We start from the raw sequence: 21,786 nt of genomic DNA on the forward strand, positions 1-21,786 counted from the left end.
AGATATGGTAAGCAGTGTATTTGCGAATTCAAGCACTACTAAATAAAGGCCCCGAAACTATTGATGTCATATCAACGCCTGAAGATATTGCCTATGTATTGGGCCAGGATCTGGATCTACCATCTTGGCAGGAAGTTCTTCAGCCTGTCAATATCTTTGAAGACTTCAAATTGCCTTGGGACTTGGCCACCCAAGATCACGAGGAACTACACGGTAAACTAATTTTGATACGCAAAAACGGCCGTGGTATAGTCTACTCGCCGCCACCCTTCCTCCACCTCGAAATACGCAAACCCCGCTGCTCCACTCAAAACACCATTGCTACAGGACCCACCGATTGGGTATCGGGGATGTAATGGAAAGTTCCCTTTTGGATTTGTGTGGAGCGCGAACGGCGGAAGCATCGAAGATAGAATACCAAATCGAGCTCATCGTCAGTCAATTTATGTCCCTTATATAATTCTTGTTTTCATGGAGTTGTCTCCTATGAAACGTAGTTGTAGACTATGATTGGTCTGACGAAAATCTGTAGATGTGGTGATTTTGTCAGATTCGTGAGACCGTTACACACAATTCATGTCCCTCTTGATTGTGAGAATGTCCTCTCCATTACAATATCAAAAAAGAAAATGCTTTGACTTTCGGTTGTATTGTAACGAGACCCCAGAATTGCTGTGTTTGGCTATATAGCTTTAAGCCCAGCTAGAGGAAAGTATGGGAAACTGGCGTTTCACAGGGCTAGTCATGGACCCACCCTACGCTGATCTAGTGCCCCTTCAGCCCGTGGAGGTGCGGCCCATGCCGCATGCCACACCTTTACAACTGTAGCAGTGTAGTTTTCCACTTGCTCCCCTGTTGGTGTTTTGCACTACTTCCAAGGTTATATGGACTTAATGAAGCGAAATGCAAGATACCGTGACACACATAAGTACATGCGAATACTTATACATGCCATACAAATATCATATGCGTATTACTCAACTTGTTCATATGGGTGTTAATAACGTGTTTTGCTACTGATCACTCATTTACGCCGGCCCAACTGAGGTGCATATATTGAGGCATATTTTTTTCAGAAATTTATGGGTCATGCATGTAGGGGTGGAAAGACGTGGCGCAGTATTCTTCCTACACAATCCACCGCTTCTCTATTGCTACCTAGCTGCCTAAACTTGACCAGACATTTCATTTCGATTGGTGTCCCGCCCTAGTACAAATAGAGACTTTGATCCCTGGTAGAAATAAGGGCATTCAAGAAGCCCAGGTGGTATCACGGTGGCTGACTGACATTCCTTCTCTTATAAGGACCGCCCACCTTTCAAGTTCGTGATTGCGGTTTGGAGGTTTACATTGAGAGACCCTCTTTATTATGACCTATACAGTCTAAACATTGAGACACCAAACTTCCTTGCCATTGCAAGCATTGATGTAGTAGTCGCTGAATCCCTATCGCTAAGACTTTGTGACTCAAACACACAAATACTGCTTTGTACTTTTTCGAAGGGACACATCCCACGAAATGGGGCCTTCTTGCAGTCTTTGTCCCAGTTTCTTGAAAATACTTTGAATATTAAAAAGGCGGAGTCCCACGAGGAGGATTGGGAAGATTATGGAGATCATTGAGATTGGCGCTCTGTCGTGCTACTCGGTATCGTCAAAGGAATATGTTGAATACATTTCCGCTTAAACAATGCGTATTGTACTTAGCTTTTTGTGGCTAAAAAAGCACGAGTATCTGGCTTGACTAGGAAGATTGTTTTGAGGCTTCTAAATCTAAGAAATGGATTTTTCTAAGAAGTCGGAGATTTTCTTGCATAGATGACAATGCTGTCAAGATGAAGCTTTGCCAAGCTTTAGGACAACCATGGATGCGCTATCTCGGGACGAATAATTGACAAAGACAGTATGAATCACCTTGCGTTTCACAGCCTTAAACCTATGAAGAAATATTTTAAAAAAAAAAAACTTGTTCTTATATTTCAGTCTAAATAAAGAGCTCCACAACCGAATCCAACCTCCAGGCTTGACATGTTTCACGGTTGATCTTGCTGCAGATAGTCAACTGGCTACTTATTCGCCTTCTCCAAATCCGCAGCAAAGAGAGCTGCGCCAACAGTGTTCGTGAATGAGAACGCGATCGAGGCAAGTGGTACCATTTCTAAGATAAAGGCTGCAATTCCAAGTCTGAAGTTACAGTTACAGTTACAGTTAGCATTTGACTGGACGGCACCCGGGGAGAAAAAGGGGAAAGAGATGGGGTTTACATACCCAGTGTACGCGCCCTGATTGCTCTTCACCCACTGGTCTCGCATCGTTGAGTCCCAGCCCTTGAGCTGAAAATATCTGGCATGAAGCACCGGTCCTGTTCTTTTCCCCTGCATAAAGACATACAACACCGTCCCGACCACAGGAATGAGGTTCAGGGACAGGTAGAGCAACGATCGCAGCAGCGCCCGTGGGTTCAGCTTCTCGAGAGGCCGACTGACAATCTTGCCCAGTCTAGCCATCGCATCTTTGCCTCCCGATCGGGGCTTCATCTGGCGTCCTTGTGCTACAAGTGGCTCCTGGTCACGCGCAACCAGCGTGCCATCGAAGGTATCGATCAGGGCGTCTTCGACGAGGAATGAGCGTGAGAGGACATTGGTTATGGTGGAACTTTCGCCGAGAACGAGGATTGCTGCAGAAATGGCAGCCAATGGACCACTGGTGAAGGTCATGATGGCCATCTGCGGCACGTATGTGAAGAAGAACATGATGCTCGTGACGCCTAGTCCCAACGTGATAGTTCGGCCGGCGCGAGAGATAAATGGACGCCAGAGGTCTTTGTGGGTTAAGAAGTAAACAATTCCCTGAGAAAGGCCATTTGTATGCAGTTAGAGACGATCGGAAAGCATTCTTGAAGGGCATAGCTACTTACCTTGAATGGATACAAGTATGCGCCAGACGTGATCACATCTTGAGCGACCGCTTGTGTGCTTTTGGCCTCTGCAAGCACGGCATCTTTGATCTTGTCGGACATGGTGTAGCCTACAAGTTTAGTAGCTTAGGGTGGAAAAGAATGAGTTTGGAAATCGTGGGGGGATGAAGATTAGAATATCGATAAGAGAATAGCGTGATGACGTCATTGACAAGAGCTCGAAAACGAGAAGGTTTGCCAAGCAGAAAAAGGCCTTGTTAAAAGTAGAAGTCATATATTTGGAAGGAATTTTATTACTTTTATGTTATTGGTAGGTATCAAGATTCCCAATATGATGTAAAATTAACTAGGTACATAAAGTGCAAAGTGTGAGGGTGGTTGACCTGGGCCATTTGTATAACATACACTACATTCCTGCAGTGGAGCAATATTATATATAGTACTCTGGGCTTAACCAACAAGTGGAGGAAGATAGCTAGGATCGTGGGTGGGGATTACATCCCGGGAAATGGGACCCATCCTCCAGCCACCATATCGGCCGCCCTCTTCGTCGCTTCATCCAAGTCCTCCTCAGGTAGCCCTAATACATCATTTGCCAATTGCATGGTCCCTGCAAAATCGCCTGTTTTGCTGGTCGTTGAAAATAGACTTCCGTAAAGCATTTTAGCATACCCCGTAAAATCACCCTGGGCCAGCTCCTCGGCGCCGTCTGCAAGCCGCTTAGCGACACTCTCATGTCTGATCTCCCAGTCCGAGTCTGTAGTTCCCAAGACACGATGCAGACTGTCGAGCATATCGCGTTGCGAGACGCGGAAGCTATTGATCGGGACTTCCTTATTCTTGAAGTCGGCAAGTGCAGGAGTTGACCCCGACTCCGGTAGGCTTACGAGAGCGGCCAGTGCGCGGCCACATTGGTCCCAAGTGCTAACACTAACGGTCCGAGCACCGTCATCGAAAAATGTCACCTTCCGGTCGTTGATCGTGAATCCAAACCATTGCTCACCGCATGCCAGGCTCCATTCGTACCAGACACCGCACGGCAGTGTCACAGAGGATGAGACACCATTTTGAGCCTCAGTCACTCGACTGAGCATGATCTTTGCATATGGATCATCGTCTTCCACGGACTCGGGGTTGAGAGGGTACCCGTACGCATTGGGCATGATGTAGGGGACACCGGCTTTTCCGGCAGCTGCGGTAATCCGACCATGAAGATGCTGAGGGGCTTGCACGCTGAGAGTAATAACAAGAAATTGTTGGCCATCCAGGGCCTTGATGATCGAGTCATCATCTTCGTAATTAACTGGGACGGCTTGAACTCCATCGGGAAGTTTTCCCTGGCTATCTTCGCGAGTGAGAGCTGTAACTGTATGTTGGCCAGTTTGCAGAAGCGCCTGGGCGAAGACTTGGCCGAGGTGACCGGTAGCCTGTTGATAGTTAGTAGTTACTTCTAGAAGGTAGCCTGGTAAAAGGCAGACCATGAGGTGGTAGACCTACTCCAACAATGGCAACTCTTGTAATAGGTTTGGTGGACATGCTGAAAGAAATGATTGACAGGAATGGAACTGAGAGTTTGTCTGACGGGATGCGCTGACGCCGTCTTATAAATACTCATCCTAGCTTCGGAGTCAAGCTGCTATGTCCGAGGTATAGACCGATAATGGACCTAAGTACCGGGGTTGTAGTAAATCCGAGTCTATGTATTAACCTCCGCTCATATTGTGCGTGCTTTGTCATTGACGCTGAGATGGCTAGAGCAGCCTTGTGATCGGGCCCGAATTGGGCGCTTGGCACGGTTAATAGCAAACAGAAACTATCAAGAGCATGGGGGCTCTCATAGTTCCATGTGATGTCGTGGATGTCAAGCGCATTAAAGTTGAGGCCTAATACCCAAGGCAAATGGCAGGCAACCATAGGCAGCCGTCAAACAACATCCGACAATCACTCGTCTTTCATCGAAAACCGAACAAGAATCAAATACTTTCTTCGCTTTCTTCCTTTCAGTTGTTACTCTGCCTTTATGTTAACCATGAATACTTCCTCATCGGCGGGCTCAAAGCTGGAGGTGTCCCTGACAGGTCCCACCAAGGCTTTTATGGTTGAGTTGCTGGTCTGGAACGGGTCGCCCTTCAAAGATCACTGGGCGTATTATGTTCGGTCGCACGCGGACCCTGATATCGGCGTAAAGATACACGCGACCGGCAATGTGAGAAGTGGCTTCGAGTTCGAGATTAAGCGGAGTGAAAACTTGCAAACAACCGATGACATTCCTTCAACAAGGGTCCCGTTGCAGTGGGTCGACGAAGGGTACTTTGATGAGAAGGCTATGCTCAACGATGGGGAATACAAAGTCGACAATTTGCCTGTCTGTCGGTTCGAGAAGAGTGTTTACGAGATTCAAGTTCCAGGGAAAAGTCTGAACACAGTCAGTGATGGGGTGAGTCTAATGCAGCTGCATTTCTGACCTGGTGCCTATAATATATGCCATGAGTTTGCCTGCCTCGGAGCTATACGGGAAACTATGCATGGCGCTTTGTTGCCTCGCTGGAATATGTAGGCTAATTCGGATGTTCAGCCCAAACCAAGTAGGAAAGTTATTCAGAGGGATTGTCAGACATGGGTTGTCGAATCTGCCGATCAACTGTGCCGTGACAACATTTTTAGCGAGGAGGTTGCCGCTTATCTTCACGCAATCAAACAATAATTGTGGATTGTGGATTTTGAATCATCTCATACAGTGCATATCGGTCGTGTCATCAAGGCGTTATTATGGCGGCATGAAGATACTAGATACACGCGACCAATTTCGATTATAGTGGGCGTTAAGCAAGTCTCATTTGATGTACCTATTCCGTATGGGGGCTACGGCGACAGTCGCCCTCAGGATTGATTCACTACTTTGTTATGTTGTACTCGCCCGGTTGATCATTAGTAAGGCGAGGTGAGCTGTTCTAGGTACTCGCTGTGTCGACTGTTGCCCCGCTTGGGCTGCTCTTATTTGTCTAATGAGATTGCTTCAGACAGAGATCATTCTGACACAGAATCTTGTTCTGCCGAGCTAAGGGGTCTATTACAAGGGGAAGTGGGTCAGGTCCAGAACAACGCGCCCCAAGAATAATCATGGAATCCTCAAAGGTTCGACAGCACTGCACCGACGGTCTATGTTGTACCTTTCTCGGGTTCCCCACATCTCGAGTCGAAGTAATAGAGATCCTATCTAAGTAGGGATAGACAACGGCTTATTCTTGTGACGGGCCTCGGGAAAGGGGTCGCGCATGTGACGATCCTAATTTCCGTCCTTGGACCCCGGTATCATGAAGAACATGCAGTAGCCTTGTTTAGTGCTAGTATGTACGGAGTACTAATCACAATAAATCATTAAAATGTAAGCACTTCTAAAGCAATACCATGCGACTTCTTCGAATGTTGGATTGGGCCACAAATATGTAGGTGCATGACAGACACTTTAGAAAACGGCAATGACATTTGTAGTGGCCCAGACTAGAGCTAGATGCAACAAATGCTGTAAAGAGGGAGAAAAAGATAACCGAGGTTTGTTGTATACTCTTCATGATCTCCATCTCCTTATTATTTCCCATAGAATACAAGCCCCTATAGTGGAACCTCGCGCCGCGGTGATATCGACGCAGACTTTAGGACTTCAAAATTCATGGGAATAGGTTTTAGTAGAGCACTCCGACAGCCATGTACATTGTTTATATTAGCTGCATATGCCCAAAATGATTGGTCCGAAGTGTTCTGAAAGAATGCCCTGGATTCTGTCGTGTGACTTCACTTTACATCGAAATATTTGTTGCCCCTGCGATACTCGATGATCATGTCAATCCCGATCTGGAGTCATCCCGCGAAAGCCGTTGGATGACATCAATTGACAGGTGCACTATTGCTTGGAAATAGCTAAACGCAGTGCGATCATCATCGTGGGGATGCGCTACGCGAACACAGACCCCTACGTGGGTTTTTTTTTCAGTGGGGTCAGCCAGCCACGCCCAATAAGACATGCGATGCTTGAGATCAGTGATCGTCAGGAACTCAACCTCGCTTGGCTATTGATTCCGATTTTAGCATGGCATTGAGCTGAGCATTACCCTAGCCTTAACAAGGGGGGGGGGGTTATAAAGACAATGAGACCTAGCACCCTATTGAACTGTTTCTGCTTATTTGACACGGTGTCATAGCGCCTATATTCATTCATCATGCTTTTTGGTCGCCTTCTTGGCGTGGCCGCACTGTCTGCCATCGTCAAGGCTGTTGAGTTATCAGGCTATGAATACATCGTGGTTGGCTCTGGGGCAGGAGGTGGTCCTCTAGCAGCGCGACTCGCTTTGGCAGGTCATAGCACACTTCTTATCGAAGCCGGAGATGACCAGGGAGCGAATTTGAACTATACTGTCCCGGCTTTCTCTGCAAAGGCTTCCGAGGATGAAGCTCTGGCATGGAACTTTTACGTCAAGCACTACACTGATGATGCTCGGCAAAAGCTCGACTTCAAGACAACATACGAAACCCCCGATGGCAAAGAGTACACGGGGCTGAGCCCACCCGCGGGTTCCAAAGTGAAAGGCACACTCTACCCCCGTACCGGAACACTTGGTGGTTGCACGGCACACAACGCTCTCGTTACCGTCTACCCTCACGACTCTGACTTTGAATACCTCGCCACACTCACCGGAGATGGCTCATGGTCACCCGACAACATGCGCAAGTACTTTGAGCGCATGGAGAACAACCGCTACCTGCTCCCACTACTCAAGGGCCACGGCTATGATGGGTGGTTGAGCACCGAGACCGCACCACTAAGCATTGTCTTGGAAGACCCCCAGCTCCTGAGCCTGCTGCTTGGCGGAGCATTTTCCCTAGGCAATGCGACCAAGTCGGTTTTCAACATCGGCACACTCCTCGCAGGAGACGGAAACTCGGCCACAGACCACCGCGACACCAAACCAGGATATTATCAAGTCCCCGTAGCTTCCGATGAAGGCTCTCGTAACGGTCCTCGCGAGTTCTTGACCGCCGTTAGGGATGCGAAGAACGCCGATGGGTCTAAGAAGTTCCCACTTGACATCCGTATGAACTGCCATGTGACCAAGGTCACCTTTGACGAGACTGTCACCCCTCCCCGTGCGACCGGTGTTGAGTTCCTGGACGGCAAGTATCTATACAGCGCCAGTCCCCGCTCCAAAACCGCCGGCAAGGGAACGCCGGGCTCAGCAGCAGCTTCGCGGGAAGTTATCGTCTCCGGCGGCGTGTATAACTCGCCCCAGATCCTGAAGCTCAGCGGTGTTGGACCAGGAGAGGAGCTCCAGAAGTTCGGAATCAAGGTTGTCTCTAACCTTCCCGGTGTCGGTACGAACCTGCAAGATCACTACGAGACTGCGGTGCAAGGTCAAGCCCCTAAGGACTTTGCCGCCCTTAAGGGATGCACGTTCAATAATGGTGATAGTGATCCCTGTCTTGACCGTTGGAATAAGCCAGTCCTTGGTAACCACGGCATTTACTCGTCGAATGGATTCGGAGCTGCCATGTACTACAAGAGCTCCGTCACTGCGGATGATAGCTTCGATGTGTTCGTGTTCGGCGGGCCCGTCAACTTCCGTGGATATTTCCCTGGCTACGCTGTCAACATCACCGAGCACCCTGACTGGTTCACTTGGGCGGTCCTAAAAGCGCACCCCCGTAACACCGCTGGATCTGTGATGCTCCGCTCTGCCGATCCGCTCGATATGCCTGAAATTGTTTTCAACTACTTTGACACTGGCTCTGGTGACTATGCAAAGGATTTGCAAGCTATCACTGAAGCTATTCGTCTTGCACGTGGTGCCTTCGACCGTCAGTTGGTTGATGTGTCTGAGATCCTCCCTGGTGATGATGTCCAGACTGATGAGCAGATCCATGATTATATCAAGAATACCGCTTGGGGTCACCATGCTTCCTGCACTTGTCCCATTGGAACTGATGATGATCCTATGGCTGTCTTGGATTCTAAATTCCAAGTTCGTGGCGTTTCAGGCCTTCGTGTTGTGGATGCCTCTGTGTATCCCCGTATTCCCGGAACATTCACTGCGGTTTCCACTTTCTTGGTGGGTGAGAAGGCAGCTGATGTGATTCTGGAGGCAGCGAAAGCGAGCCAGTGAGCTTAATTATTCACCACCCATATATTATAATCATCATGAGAGCGTGATTCCATTCTTGGATACGCGGTTTGTACATATTTGATCGATTTCCACTCTTTTGGAAAGCGGAATTAATTTTCAATGAAATTCTTTCTCTCGGTAATATGTTCGCATTCACGGCCGTTCTAACGCAAAAACAAAAAGGTCATCTCCCTCTTCTTGGAAATCACCCACGATCTTGAACCCACACTTTTCTAGTACACGGCGACTCCCGGCATTCCTCTTTTCGCAAAGAGCAAAGGCCTTCTCAACCTCTGCTGGACAAGCATCTTCACCGTCAACTGTTCGACGCGCGAGGTTCCACCACATCTTCAACATCAATTGCAAGGCCTCTGTTGCGTACCCTTTGCCCCAACAAGATGGATGCACTGCGTATCCAATCTCAGGGTAAGGGTCTACCTGGTTGAAACTGAGAGATCCAACGACTCGCTCCTCTGTTTCCGGGATTGACTTGGCGACAATGGCATAATTAAATGAACGACCGATGATATCGGATGGACCACTTGTGAATATCTTTGTTGCCATCCATTCACGGGTTTCTTCAATTGATTTGAATGGCGTTTTGGGAAAGCTGATATAGTTAGCATGGTGAATATTCCTCAATAGGTGATATTTGTACTTCATTTCTGCCACTTCGGGGCGGGAACGAATGGCGAAAAGTGCGGCGGCATCGGCGTCGGTAACTGGCCGAAGAAGGAGTCGGTCGCTTTCAATTGAGGGTCCTGACGCTGGGACGATTACGTAGACAGATTGTTCAGGTAGAGTCATTTTAAAGGTGTTTTGTTTCTTGGTATTTCCGGGAAGATCGTGAAGAAAACATAAGAGAAAATTGATCGGTAGCGCTAAGCTAGTCTTGGAGCCCGATTGACCCACGAACATCATCTATATCGGCATCCCGGATGAGTCACTGTCTGCGATATCTCTAAATACACTTCTACTGTTATGCCTTTTATATATCCTAGCATTCCCAATACTAGCAATTGGAGTAGGCACGACAATATGTAATTGTTATTTTTGATGCGCGAAATCGGGCCCCGCACCGGCCAAAGCCCTAAAGTTAGGCAGGCCGGTGTTCGGCTCTCATGCGCTCCCATTGACCGGGTTCGACATCATGTTCATGGTGAAATGTTACAATTCAAACAGAACATATCACAGGATTTAATTCGCCAATGCAGTGCAAATTATGACCACAAAATATTGAGTTTCCCTAGGCCTCGCTTCGGCCTAGGTTCCGGCTCAGGATTATTGTGCCAGCTTTCGATGAAAGGCCGAATCGGAATTTCCGCCAGCGGGATGATCTTCGTTCCTGCCCAGAATTTGTAGGCGAAATACACAATAACGATGAATGGCAGGTTGAAATATGTCGATACAAAGGTTTCAGCACTCCAATAACCACGCATAAATGTCGTAAACCCTCCGGTAAAGAAAAGAACAATGTACACGAACAACGAGATCCAGGTTGTGTATGGCTGAAAAGGTGCTGCCCATGGGAGCTCCTTGTGGCGATCAATTCCTTGCTTCTTGCATCCATAGTAGAATCTAAGATAGACAATACAGATGCAGATTAAGTTCACTAGAGTCGAGATAGAAACAAGGTTTTGTAGCCATGTGAATGCCGTACTGGCTGAGCTGGAAATACTCATGTATCCAAGAGCCATAAAAACGCCGTAGAGGGCGACAGCGACATAGGGGATACCGTAGCGGTTGATACGTTTGAAGACGGCAGGTGCGTGACCCTGGGTTGCCATGCCATACAGGATTCGGGAACCGCCCAAGATATTACTGTTCCCGGAGGACCATGCTGAGGTCAGAACAACGGCGTTGATGATTGAGGGAACCACCTTAATGCCGGCATGACGGGCTGCGATAACGAAAGGGGACTGCGAGGCTGTCCCCGACGAGCCCAGAAGATTTGGATCGGCAGACGAAACAATTAGACCGACCATGAAGATTGTTATCACGTAGAAGAGCAATATACGGACGAAGATACGTCTGGCAGCCATAGGGATGGCGTGGCGAGGGTTTCGAGTCTCAGCTGCAGCAAGAGTGAAGTTTTCGATGCCAGAGTAAGCGAAGAGTGCGTTGTCGAAAGTTTTCCAAAATCCTAAAAACCGACCAAGGGAGCCGTCCACCCCCAAGTACTGGACGAAGGGTCCATACGGAGCTTTCCAGTAGGCAAATCCGATTGACGAGTTATTCGGGGCTCCGCCACAGGTAATCACCTATCAAAATAAATTAGCACCGAAAGTAAACACCTTCCCGAAGGGTGCAATTACCAGAGCCATGATATTTATGCCTATAATGAGCATGATCTTGAGGATAGAAAATCCGAACTCGAGCTCTCCATACACACGAACAAAGACAAATGCAGTGGAAAGCATGAGGAAACCAAGGACAGTGATCCATATCGCGTTGTTGACGGTAATCCAGAATTCGATAATAACAGCTGCAGCGACAATCTCGGACGGAATCGACACAATGTAGGAATAGACTTGGTTCCACCCGTTGGCGAACGCTAGCGCGGGGTCACAGAAGATCTCTGCGTATCGAATAACACCACCATTGAGAGGTACCAGGGCTCCCATTTCACCAACTCCGAAGACGACACTCGAAACAGTCGCACCGATGATCGTATATGCCAAGAACGCACCCAGTGGTCCAGCTTCCACAATGGCTCGGCCCGAACTAAAAAAAATACCCGTCCCTACAGTACCAGCGAGGGCAATCATCTGAATGTGTCGCTGATGGAGACCCTGTTTGAACTCATGAACCTCCTTGAGCTGGCCCGCGACATTCTCTACCTCGCTATTGTCTCTCATTTTCCCGTCGTCGTAGTGGGGCACTTTGGGGTCGGATACAATGGGGGTATCAATATCATTGCCGTCCTTCGAGATATGGTTCCTCAGAAAATGTGGCATTGAAAGTTTCGTGGAGTAAAACAAAATCTTTGAGAAATGGAAAAATCCAAATTTAGGAGGAATAAGCTATGCGTGCTCGTACTTTGTGCATAACTAATTCTTCTCTCAGTCGTGCAGATCATGGCGGGCATATCGAACAGCTACTTAGAAAAGCTTAATTTCCAATCCACATCTTGTCGTTGGCTAATAACCCAGCTAGCCCCTTCCACAAGGATTTTCGCGTAAATCGGAAAGAATATAAGGCTCACCGTTCAATAGGGCAGTTATTTACTCCCCGGGTCCTCGTCTGCTGCCCAGATGTGGATCAGGATTATCCGAGCCCTCGAGAGTGGGCCACGCTTTGTCAGATTTGGATTGTTGTAGGGCTGTTCAACATTTTGCTGCTCCGCTCAAGGTAAGCAGAAATATTTGGTGGCTCCAAAGGCCTTCACAAGTTCAGTGAGAGCTGGGGAAGAGTATCCTAAAGTCGTGATGAGTATAGACTATACTTGAAATCTGTACAAGTAGCACTCACTAGAAAGACTGGTAAAAAGCGAGGTCGGCATAGGTGATCTTGTCACCAAGGAGTTGAGGTCCGTCAACATCTTGACCAGTTCTTGTAAGTCCACTCTGAGACGTTTTTTTTTGTTTTTTCTTCGCTGGTCTCCGGTGAGGTGTTGTCATAGTGGTAGCGGGCATCTTTGAAGTCAAAGACCGCAGATGGTTGAAAACAATCTCGTCCAGCGTAGAAGCAACAAGTTGCAAAGGTGGAAAATACTGGGCTCAACTGGTAACGCTAGCCCATGCCTGGGAGATCATTGACCGGCCCCAGATGATATAGCTCCCGCCATGCTTTTCACGGAGTTCGAAATCCCAAGCACAGCCCAAAAGGTTCGTCCCAAGATTCATATTCTGGCACGATGAAAAAAGCAAGGTTAGAACGATTTCATCTGATGATAAGTATATGACAGAAGAAAAACGATGAAATGACGTGAGAAAGCCGCGTGTATATATATTTTTAGTTGAAGTAAAAGAAACAAAATTAGATGCTTTGAACTTACCAGGATGAAATTTTGGGGTTACTCCCACATCTTGCCTCCAGAACATCATTCATATGTTTGCTTTTTTTTTCCCATTCTCACTCATTGAGCATCGCTCGTACATTCCTCGTTGGTATGCCAGACGCTTCCTGGGCCAACGATCTATTATTCAAACTAAACAAGGTAATTCTCATGCAGTCTGAGATGAATGGCTGGCATTCGGGGAATTGTACCAATCTATCCACACAATGGAAGGCTTAGAAGGGGTGAATCCGCCTTTTTACCTGCAGAAATGCCCGGTCGGTTCCCGATAGGAGTTTGTCAAGGTGCGTGGTATACGAACTTGAACCAAATAGGGTGACCGCATGACTGAAATGGGATTATCGGTATAGACCAGACAATTAAGGGCATGTAAGAAGGAAGAAGCTACTCTGTATTAGAGCCCTACTCCCAGCCACGGGTCGGGGTACATCCATGTTCATGCGGGGCATGCACAGATGTCTTAGACGATACGGGAGCGGAGAAACGAGTTGAACCTTCGATAAACCGACGAATTCCTTGATTCCGGTTCTTTACGCTGAAACCATTATTAGCTCCATACGGGGAATGATCAGCAAAAGCTCCAGCTAGTATCGAGAAATTGGCGGGGTCACGGGGTGGTTATAACCGGTGGGATGTCTTGGATGCGGAGTACATGCGGAGGCGGTGATGCGCATGTCTCACCTACCACCCGTGTTGATTGGCCGTGGGGCAGACCCGCGGGCGGTGGCCTGACAATCTAAGTCATGGAATAGGCGTCATGTCTTAGATCATAGGCCATGTCTTTTGTCAGGCCTGCCGGATGTACTCCATCGGTACATCATCAATACTACCTGTGGTCCGGGTAGCAGACCTATATAAAGACCGCCAATTCCTGCGTTTGTAGGGAAGGAAACAGATAATCCAAGCTTCTATTGCAAAACAAAAAGCCAAATACCAACCATGAAGACCTCCCTGATCACATTTGGTGCCCTCCTCGGCCTGGTCTCGGCCCAGAATGCTGTCGTGAACAACCACTGTGCCACCTCAGTCTATGTACAGTCGTTCCCTTACGATGGCAGCGCCCCGGGCCCTCTCACCACCGTTCCTAAGGGGGGAACCTTTTCCGAGAAATTCAGAACATCTGGCTCGGTACGTTACTCTGTCCTATTGTCTGCGCAACACTCCATGCGGCAAGGGAAACTGACTAGAGATGGAATGTGTAGACCGTCAAGATCGCCAAGACAAAGACGCTAGATAAGCCTCTCTTCTTTGGCTATTCGTTCTCGTCCAGCCCGGACTACGTGTACTGTGAGTGCATCCAATCTATCTGTCAGCTAGGAATTTTTTATTAACCACGTCCTTCTTCAAGATGAGCTGAACACGGAATGGGGCAACCCCTTCGCAGCGAATCCTAACTCGCTCAGTCCCGGGGACGGCTGCGAGGTCTTTGACTGTGCGGCTAATGATGCCGCCTGCTACAGTACCCCAGCTCTTAAGAAGGTCTATGGGTGCCCCCAGCCAGTCACTCTGACGGCGGACCTGTGCCAGTAATCATGTCGCCTACACTCTGTAGTGTGGTAGGGCTGTGGGGATATCTCTCTGTTTTCTTGTCCTTATTTCCACCTGTTGCAGCCCGTCTCAGGGGTAATTACATGTTAGAATGAGACAGGCATTTGTCGTGACACTTATATTTTGCAGGAGGATATAAATCATAATAAAAGAAAAATACAACATACAACCCCAACGCTAGTAGTGCCCTATACTCCAGTGGCAATTGGGATCAGGACTCACACCAGTTCTCTGCCCTCTTGTAGAGACAAGAATAGTCGGCCGCTTATACGGCCTCGTGTAGTCTTTTCTTAGATATTCTGTTTAGATGTATTCCCTATTAGTCAAATGGAATGAGGTGCTTTTTACCAAAATCACATAAGCGACAAGTAGAAAGATTATCAACAGACATAGCGGGACGGACAAGCGGAGATCCTGTCGCTTCTTACACACTTTCCCTAGGCTCTTTCTCCCTTCAGGACTCTTTCTATAACAGGAACACAGCCAAGTCACAGGCTTAGTAAAAAGTTCCGCCCTCTAGGGGTTGAGTGTATTGTTGTAGCCGCTATGCTATCCATACTAGCAGCACTTTCTAAAGAATACGGCAGCGGTCAGAATATCGTCGCGCTGGGGTGGCATATACACAGTCGCGGTACAGACTTTCCCTCAGCATCTGCGCGGTTACGGGACTGACATCGCAGCACTTTTCAAAACACCTCCGGAATTTGGATGGGTCAAGTTACCCCTTACGCATTTGATTCAATCAGTTGGAAATACTAATTTGTCTTCATTCGCTTCCTTCTCGCCCTAGGTGCACTATATGCCACTTTCTTGGTCGAAAGAAATTGCTGCAAGTTTTGGTGACCATGTGGTCTCTGCTGATAAGTTTGATCATGCCATTGGGGAGAACGAGCCGATCAGATAACATAACACATTGAAGGCTGATTATTTCGGGTCTTCCATGCCTTGTCTACATCTCATCTTTCTCTTACACGGATGCGGGTGGTGTATATAACCCTTATGCCTTTAAGAGAGCAAGATAATATGTTGGCAATATTGCTTCCCAAGCGGCCGATAGGGTCTTACAACACTTTGTTTAATATTCGTCTATCCTCCTCTCTCTTTCAAGCAGCTGGCTCGATATAAGAAATGGTTTCTTTCACTCAATAAGGATACCTAGGCGTCTATATCACCAAATGTAAAGTATAAATCGGGTGTAGCATAGATTATAAGTGAATGTAATACACAAGCGGGTGAAACAACAGATACAATCTTAATACCTGAAGCTATAGATGGTAAAAGCGAGCTTTCGGGACTTTTTCGCATCTTTTACTTTCCCTCCTTTTCTAGGCTTGACTCCTGGCTAGGTTACCATACTTACAATTAGGTGTGGTAAAATGATCTTCGAAAAGTAAAGTAAACACGAATTCTGTGGGGTTATACACCCGAAACAAGAGACCGGGGCTTCCACATAAACGAAAATATAGATAATAGAGTTCATATCCTGTTTCTTTTGCTCCAAAGTCGATGGAATCTAGAACAACCGGGAGATTTTGGGTTATTTGGACTATTGATTGGATAAATAAATGAACACACAAGTTCGGCTCGCAGTGAGAATGAGCATACAGATTTTATGGGTCAATTGCAAGACGAGTGACTCAATGTTCCCACCTTTTGAGTCAACTATCAGCTGACGATGAGTAGCACCGTCTCCTCCAGTCCTAGCTTCGTTCCACAGCCATAGTCTCCCAGCTCGATCGAACAATGTGTATGGAGCATGTGTCGCTTCCATGTTCCGTGTAACTCTTCCCTCGCTCATATAGTTCATTGACTAGATCTCAGTCAACCAGTCAGATAGCCACCAACACGCCGAAAAAAAGCGGAATAGCGACAAGTGGCACCAGATTAGGGGCTTCACCTTCCGATATATTAGACATGGCATATTGTAAAGCGTCCTGAGCCTTTTCTCCGGCAACTTCAGTTAGGTGTACGATAATGTAGGCCCAGATAAACAACGCAAACTTAAATAATATCGGATTTATTTGATGGGTACGGTTATCGGGGGGCTCGATGGTATCACACAAGACAAACAAAATAACTCGGGTTCATATTGCCACTAGCACAGCTGCAAATGATTATGGAGTATTTTTGGCACGCTACATGCCATTTTGCTCAATTTTCTCAACTTTTGATTGCTCAATCCTGACACTCTGACGCTGCGATAAGTAACATCCCTTAACCCCAAGGCGACCTCGGCACTCCCTCAGTAGATAGTGGCTTATTTGCACTATGTTCTCTTAGCAATCCGCTATCATGTTTGGCTATATTTGTTTCCGGAAAAATCGTAGTAGCAGACTTACCCGTTGTGCAATACAGCTTCCTTGTCCCTCACAGCACCGAAAGGTGCCGCCGTTAACGCAGAATTGTCCCTTCATGGAGCATCCAGGTCTGGACTGGCTTGAGCCATTTCGTAGGCAGCAAGTGTAAACAAAACAATAAAGAACTTCATGTTTGAGGAGATAAATAGTAAAAGATTATTTGAATTTTATTTTTCAGGTTTGAAGAGGTAATGTAGAAGGCAAATTCGGGTGTGCTGTTGAGAGATTGATGTTATGACTCTCATGGGCGTCGATGCTTATATAGGGTCGATTATATCTTTATTGTTTCTTTAATAGTTCTTTGATGCAACAATGCAAGCAATGGTTTGCACATTCTAAGGGTTAAACGCCTAATAAAACTATGCCTTACCAGTTCGCAATTTGAGGTCGCATTTCAGGAATTGGATCAGTTGATACTGTAATGCCTTCAAGTCAAAAAGGAAATAGTTCGCAAACTGCAGGCCTTCGCCCAAACAGCAGAATGCCTGGGTCGATCAGCCTTAGCATTTTTGGCATACGAGCGAACATTCGTGAAAATTATCCCTGCGTGATGGATATCATGTAAGGAAAGAAGGAGAAATTCAAACTCTGAGTGTACATATCCTCTTCTATCATTTACTCCTACAGTTTTAGGACTATTACTACCTAATTGACAAATGTGCTTGATTTCCTCTCTTGGCATTCCTATTCTGTGTTAGTGCTCGGGTCTTGCCGCTTCTTATGTACAACCAATATATCACTACTAAGAAGTTCTATGCGTCATAACATCGTGAATTCTCGAACTAAGCAAGCAAGATGCAACAGTTAGATCGGGGACAGGTAGACTATGCTTCCTAACCGGGGTTAGTCAGGTTTGTTTGCACCCCACAATATATTATAGGCTTTGATATTTCAGCAGATCATGTCTAGTTAGCTAGATGACATTGCTGTGTTAGCTTTAATGCGATCCACATTCACATAAAAAAGGGAACCGCTCTGTACAGGGTCTTCATAATATCAGGGTCTACGGTTCTGCAGGATACTTATCCTATTGGATCTATAAGATGATGCATAGATTATATATATATTTTTCTTACAGCGACGCACCTGTTGAATAATGTCAAATGAGTGTCCACAGTACTCCGTACTAGTAAGATATACCTGAGGATCTGACAAATTATTTTCACATACCTTTGAATCTAATTTTTGAAATTGTATCCAGTACTCTGTATAAGAAACTAGATTCATCAGCTATATATATTTGCAAATCGTGTTTTTGCTTCCACTTTGCTTCCGCCCCATCAAGAATTGCTTTGTTTCCCTTTTTATCACTTCTCTCCCTCTATCGTTATCTGTTCGGCTTGAAATTTGGCATATATATAGTGTCAATTCCCTATTTCTACCTAATCTATACCTCTGCCTCTGCCTGTTACCTCCATCGCCTTCTTTCTTGCATTCTGTTGTCATTGCCTCTTTCTTGTGTCCTGCGATATAGGGTGTATCTCAAGCTCCAAAATCACTAGTCAATAATGCACTTTGGTCGGGTTATATGGGACCGACGTTTATGGAGATCTAAGGTAAAATTACCTTGTATCCGATCTTCGGGGGTTTCGTACTGTAACTGACCGGGGTATGTATATGGCTCCGGTATTCAAATTGACACTTTGTCTCCACCACGGTCGAATTACGCACGCGATAAGCTGACTATATGGGCTATCTAGTTTCCCCTATCCTCAGGGCAATAAGTAGTCGTGAATGACTTAGGAATCTACTGCGAACTCTTGAGTATGGAGAATCCTCTTTGAATTCGCCACATCGTGCATCTGGTGAACTGGGCAGCATCGTAGTCACTGCTTCTACGGCTTCGTTCCATAATTTCAGCATTGGTGATTACACACGATCGCGAAACATGGCGTTCTAGGGATTATCCGCGGGATAGGGTATCAACTTAAGGGGAAGGTTCGACTCAATGCTGTTGCGCCTTGGACAGCAACTGGCATGATTGATGCTGCTTTTATTGAGGGGCTTGGTGTCGGTGTTCAGGAACCGGATGCTGTAGCCCAGAGTGTGGCACTTCTCTTTAGCGACCAGAAGCGCCATGAGGATGTGATATACAACTGGGAGGGGAATTATCTGGAGGTTAACAAGGCAGAAGGTGGATTGCTGGCGACTGCGGATGGAATACTTGTGAATTCAGTCAATGAGGAATCTGTTGTGCGGAAGTTCAGAGAAGGAAACATGCTCGGTTAGATCTAGTCCTTGTCAGCTGCTCTTGATACTAGACCAACGACCTTTTCTTTTCTGTATTCGGACTGCCATATAGACATGATGCCATCTTACTTCTCCATAGCTGAGCATCTTCCACTGTACAACAAGGCATCTTGGTTTCCCCGCCCTTCCCCGCAGCTTGGGTGTGGCGCGTAGCTAATATAAGCCGAGACATTATAAGAGCACCTCGGTAGTCAGGGATGTTCCACGTGGTGCTCATTTCCATATGTTAAATTGATCTGTTGACTAAGGGAGAGAGGGGAAGGAAGATCAACCAGGTGGGGGAGCAAAGGTCCTATCTGTCTTAGGCAGTAAGGCTGCCTCAACAAAAATACAGTCGTGGAAGCCATTTCAGACACTCCAGGGCTCGTCCTCTATTTATGCTAATTAGGATTTTGGTATAGCTAATTCAATTGAACTAACAGAATCCGGCAATTTACCATGAGGCGCGGACTGATCTGGTATTTATTGTTGTGTGTGGTTTCCCATGCAGAGGCCATGCAGGAGGATTAATACCCTAGAAAATGCTGATTAATCCCCTCATTTCAGATACATATCAGAAGTCTTCATCGCACCTCTATACCAATCCTTCGATACCAGCTGCAAGACTTTCATCAAATGGAGTCCAACCTTGCCTGCCAAAGTACTCTTTAAGTAAAGCCTCGGATCTTTGGACTGGAACAACATCTGCTTCATCCCGTGCTTCATTTGCAGGAGGTTCTGGGATCAAGTTGTTGTCGGGTCGTAGCTTGCGAAGAGTTTGAACATAGTCTGTCCAATTCTTTGATGCTGCGAAGGCAAAGAGCCTTTGGGATTTCACATCGGGACTGAGTAGCGCGATGACATGGAGACGAGCGGTGTCCTCAACATCCACATACCACTCTGCAAAGATCAAAATGTTAGATAATGTTCAAGGATTCCACAGAATGACTAAAGAAAGAGAGCTAATGGAACTTACGGGGAGGGACAAAACCTATCACGCTAGCATCTCCTTTGAGAAGATTGCGTACAAAGCTCATGGTCGAGCCACCAATCTCTGGATGAAGAACCCTTCCGATCTAAAATCATGCAAAGACAATTGGTCAATAAAAGTTGGGGTTTGGGGCCTTTCCATGATCACGATTGCAAATTCTCACATTAAAGTCGGGAAGCACCGTGTTGAAGTCGAAATGGGGTTGGTTATCCTTCATCCATGCCCATGCGGCCTTCTCGGATTCTGTTTTAGACGCAGAATAAATGGTAAAAGCTTTGGCATTCTCCGGAGTGGTTGGATCCCATGCTGCTTTGACTGATTCATCATTGAAACTATCTGAAAAGGAGTTAACATATGTGCCTTTTACCAGACGTGAGATACTTACTATCGTCTATGCGAAGACCCTTGGTTTTACCGGGCAAAGACGTATAGGAAGCTCGTGACGATGAAGTGAGAACAACCCTTTTGATGGTTTCAGTCCGAGATGCAACTTCGAGGACCTTGCGCACAGCATCCGTCACCCAGGGAATGACGGCATTGGGGTCCGAACTGAAAGTCAGATCAGATGCCTATTAACAAATATGATCAGAAGACTTGGAATCATGGCCTCCTTGAACGGCTGTGTATAGAACTGACCATGTGGATCACACCTCCAACCCCCTGCATTGTATTTTGCAGTTGTTGGGCATCCCCGAGATCTGTCACAACCTGGGTTTCGAAGCGCCCTTTGCCGTATTTCTCATCAAAAAAGGTATTGAGCCAAGGCTTGGGGGTACGAACTGTGCCCCGAACTTTGAAGCCTTTTTGAAGCAACTGGTCGATAGTATGAGACGCTATGAAGCCATTAGCACCTGTAACAAGTACCAAGGTGTTGACAGGCAGTAGGTATGATGTAGTCATCTTGAGTAGGTCTTTCGAGGAATTTGGCTATAAGGCTGCGGGGTTGGCGAATATGTTAAGCGTGAGTATAAGTAGTTATAGTAAATACTTTTTATAATGAACCCGGATTTAACGAATACCCGACTTTTAAATCCGGACGAACGCCAGTCCCATAGCGCTCAGGTGGGTGGGGATATATGCCTGAATACCTGGATGCCTAAATTAGCACCGCTGTCTACACCGCTCTATAACTAATGTAGTACCCTCAAGCACGGCCCACGTTGCATTTTTTTATTTTATTTTTCCGGTGTATGCAAGGTATGCATGGTTCGGAGATATACATACCCATTAGAAAGGGGGTTTTAGGCGACAATGACGCCTCCATCCTGCCTGATTGAATTGCTCACCTATTATTATTGTAATAATTATTATTGATACACTAGCCAATCTTGGAAGTGTGCATTTCACATTTCCCATAAGCCGCCACCGCCTCCAAGGCTATCCAAGTTACTCCGTAGCCGAGATATCAAAATATAAAGTCAATTCCAGCCCCATGCAGGTACAAATCCAGCCGAAGGGGTTCCTCCAGTGTAGGTTATAAAGCTGTGACTCTTTCTGCTCCGAGGTGTGTCGATTTTTTACTCTGCATCAATCTCTCGCCATATCAGCACCCGCTACTACCAACGAGCTTC

At 46.7% G+C, this 21,786-nt stretch overlaps 9 protein-coding genes across 9 annotated transcripts; 4 read left to right on the plus strand and 5 right to left on the minus strand.

The window, feature by feature from the left end:
* Positions 1-2,066: 2,066 nt before the first annotated feature.
* On the minus strand, positions 2,067-3,019 carry N7447_008221 (uncharacterized protein; the record flags this gene model as incomplete). Its single annotated transcript, XM_057232483.1, has 3 exons — positions 2,067-2,184; positions 2,269-2,849; positions 2,918-3,019. 3 exons carry the CDS (start codon positions 3,017-3,019, stop codon positions 2,067-2,069), a joined length of 801 nt encoding a protein of 266 aa, XP_057082025.1.
* Positions 3,020-3,411: 392 nt separating this feature from the next.
* N7447_008222 (uncharacterized protein) lies at positions 3,412-4,453 on the minus strand (the record flags this gene model as incomplete). The annotated part of the gene is made up of 2 exons (XM_057232484.1): positions 3,412-4,344; positions 4,415-4,453. The coding sequence occupies 2 exons, from the start codon at positions 4,451-4,453 to the stop codon at positions 3,412-3,414; spliced, it is 972 nt and encodes a 323-aa protein (XP_057082026.1).
* Positions 4,454-4,946: 493 nt separating this feature from the next.
* Positions 4,947-5,621, plus strand: N7447_008223 (uncharacterized protein; the record flags this gene model as incomplete). Its single annotated transcript, XM_057232485.1, has 2 exons — positions 4,947-5,354; positions 5,493-5,621. The coding sequence occupies 2 exons, from the start codon at positions 4,947-4,949 to the stop codon at positions 5,619-5,621; spliced, it is 537 nt and encodes a 178-aa protein (XP_057082027.1).
* Positions 5,622-7,134: 1,513 nt separating this feature from the next.
* On the plus strand, positions 7,135-9,072 carry N7447_008224 (GMC family oxidoreductase; the record flags this gene model as incomplete). The annotated part of the gene is made up of 1 exon (XM_057232486.1): positions 7,135-9,072. The coding sequence occupies one exon, from the start codon at positions 7,135-7,137 to the stop codon at positions 9,070-9,072; it is 1,938 nt and encodes a 645-aa protein (XP_057082028.1).
* A 153-nt stretch (positions 9,073-9,225) lies between these two features.
* N7447_008225 (GNAT family N-acetyltransferase) lies at positions 9,226-9,879 on the minus strand (the record flags this gene model as incomplete). Its single annotated transcript, XM_057232487.1, has 1 exon — positions 9,226-9,879. The coding sequence occupies one exon, from the start codon at positions 9,877-9,879 to the stop codon at positions 9,226-9,228; it is 654 nt and encodes a 217-aa protein (XP_057082029.1).
* Positions 9,880-10,292: 413 nt separating this feature from the next.
* N7447_008226 (Amino acid/polyamine transporter I) lies at positions 10,293-12,029 on the minus strand (the record flags this gene model as incomplete). Its single annotated transcript, XM_057232488.1, has 2 exons — positions 10,293-11,333; positions 11,388-12,029. 2 exons carry the CDS (start codon positions 12,027-12,029, stop codon positions 10,293-10,295), a joined length of 1,683 nt encoding a protein of 560 aa, XP_057082030.1.
* A 2,000-nt stretch (positions 12,030-14,029) lies between these two features.
* Positions 14,030-14,620, plus strand: N7447_008227 (uncharacterized protein; the record flags this gene model as incomplete). Its single annotated transcript, XM_057232489.1, has 3 exons — positions 14,030-14,218; positions 14,293-14,377; positions 14,439-14,620. The coding sequence occupies 3 exons, from the start codon at positions 14,030-14,032 to the stop codon at positions 14,618-14,620; spliced, it is 456 nt and encodes a 151-aa protein (XP_057082031.1).
* A 4,352-nt stretch (positions 14,621-18,972) lies between these two features.
* Positions 18,973-19,224, plus strand: N7447_008228 (uncharacterized protein; the record flags this gene model as incomplete). Its single annotated transcript, XM_057232490.1, has 1 exon — positions 18,973-19,224. The coding sequence occupies one exon, from the start codon at positions 18,973-18,975 to the stop codon at positions 19,222-19,224; it is 252 nt and encodes an 83-aa protein (XP_057082032.1).
* Positions 19,225-19,819: 595 nt separating this feature from the next.
* On the minus strand, positions 19,820-21,115 carry N7447_008229 (uncharacterized protein; the record flags this gene model as incomplete). Its single annotated transcript, XM_057232491.1, has 5 exons — positions 19,820-20,124; positions 20,201-20,300; positions 20,379-20,551; positions 20,601-20,784; positions 20,852-21,115. 5 exons carry the CDS (start codon positions 21,113-21,115, stop codon positions 19,820-19,822), a joined length of 1,026 nt encoding a protein of 341 aa, XP_057082033.1.
* Positions 21,116-21,786: the final 671 nt, after the last annotated feature.

The sequence above is a fragment of the Penicillium robsamsonii genome (assembly GCF_028829455.1).
Source record: "Penicillium robsamsonii strain IBT 29466 chromosome Unknown utg000005l_segment0_segment0, whole genome shotgun sequence".
Lineage (NCBI taxonomy): Eukaryota > Fungi > Ascomycota > Eurotiomycetes > Eurotiales > Aspergillaceae > Penicillium > Penicillium robsamsonii.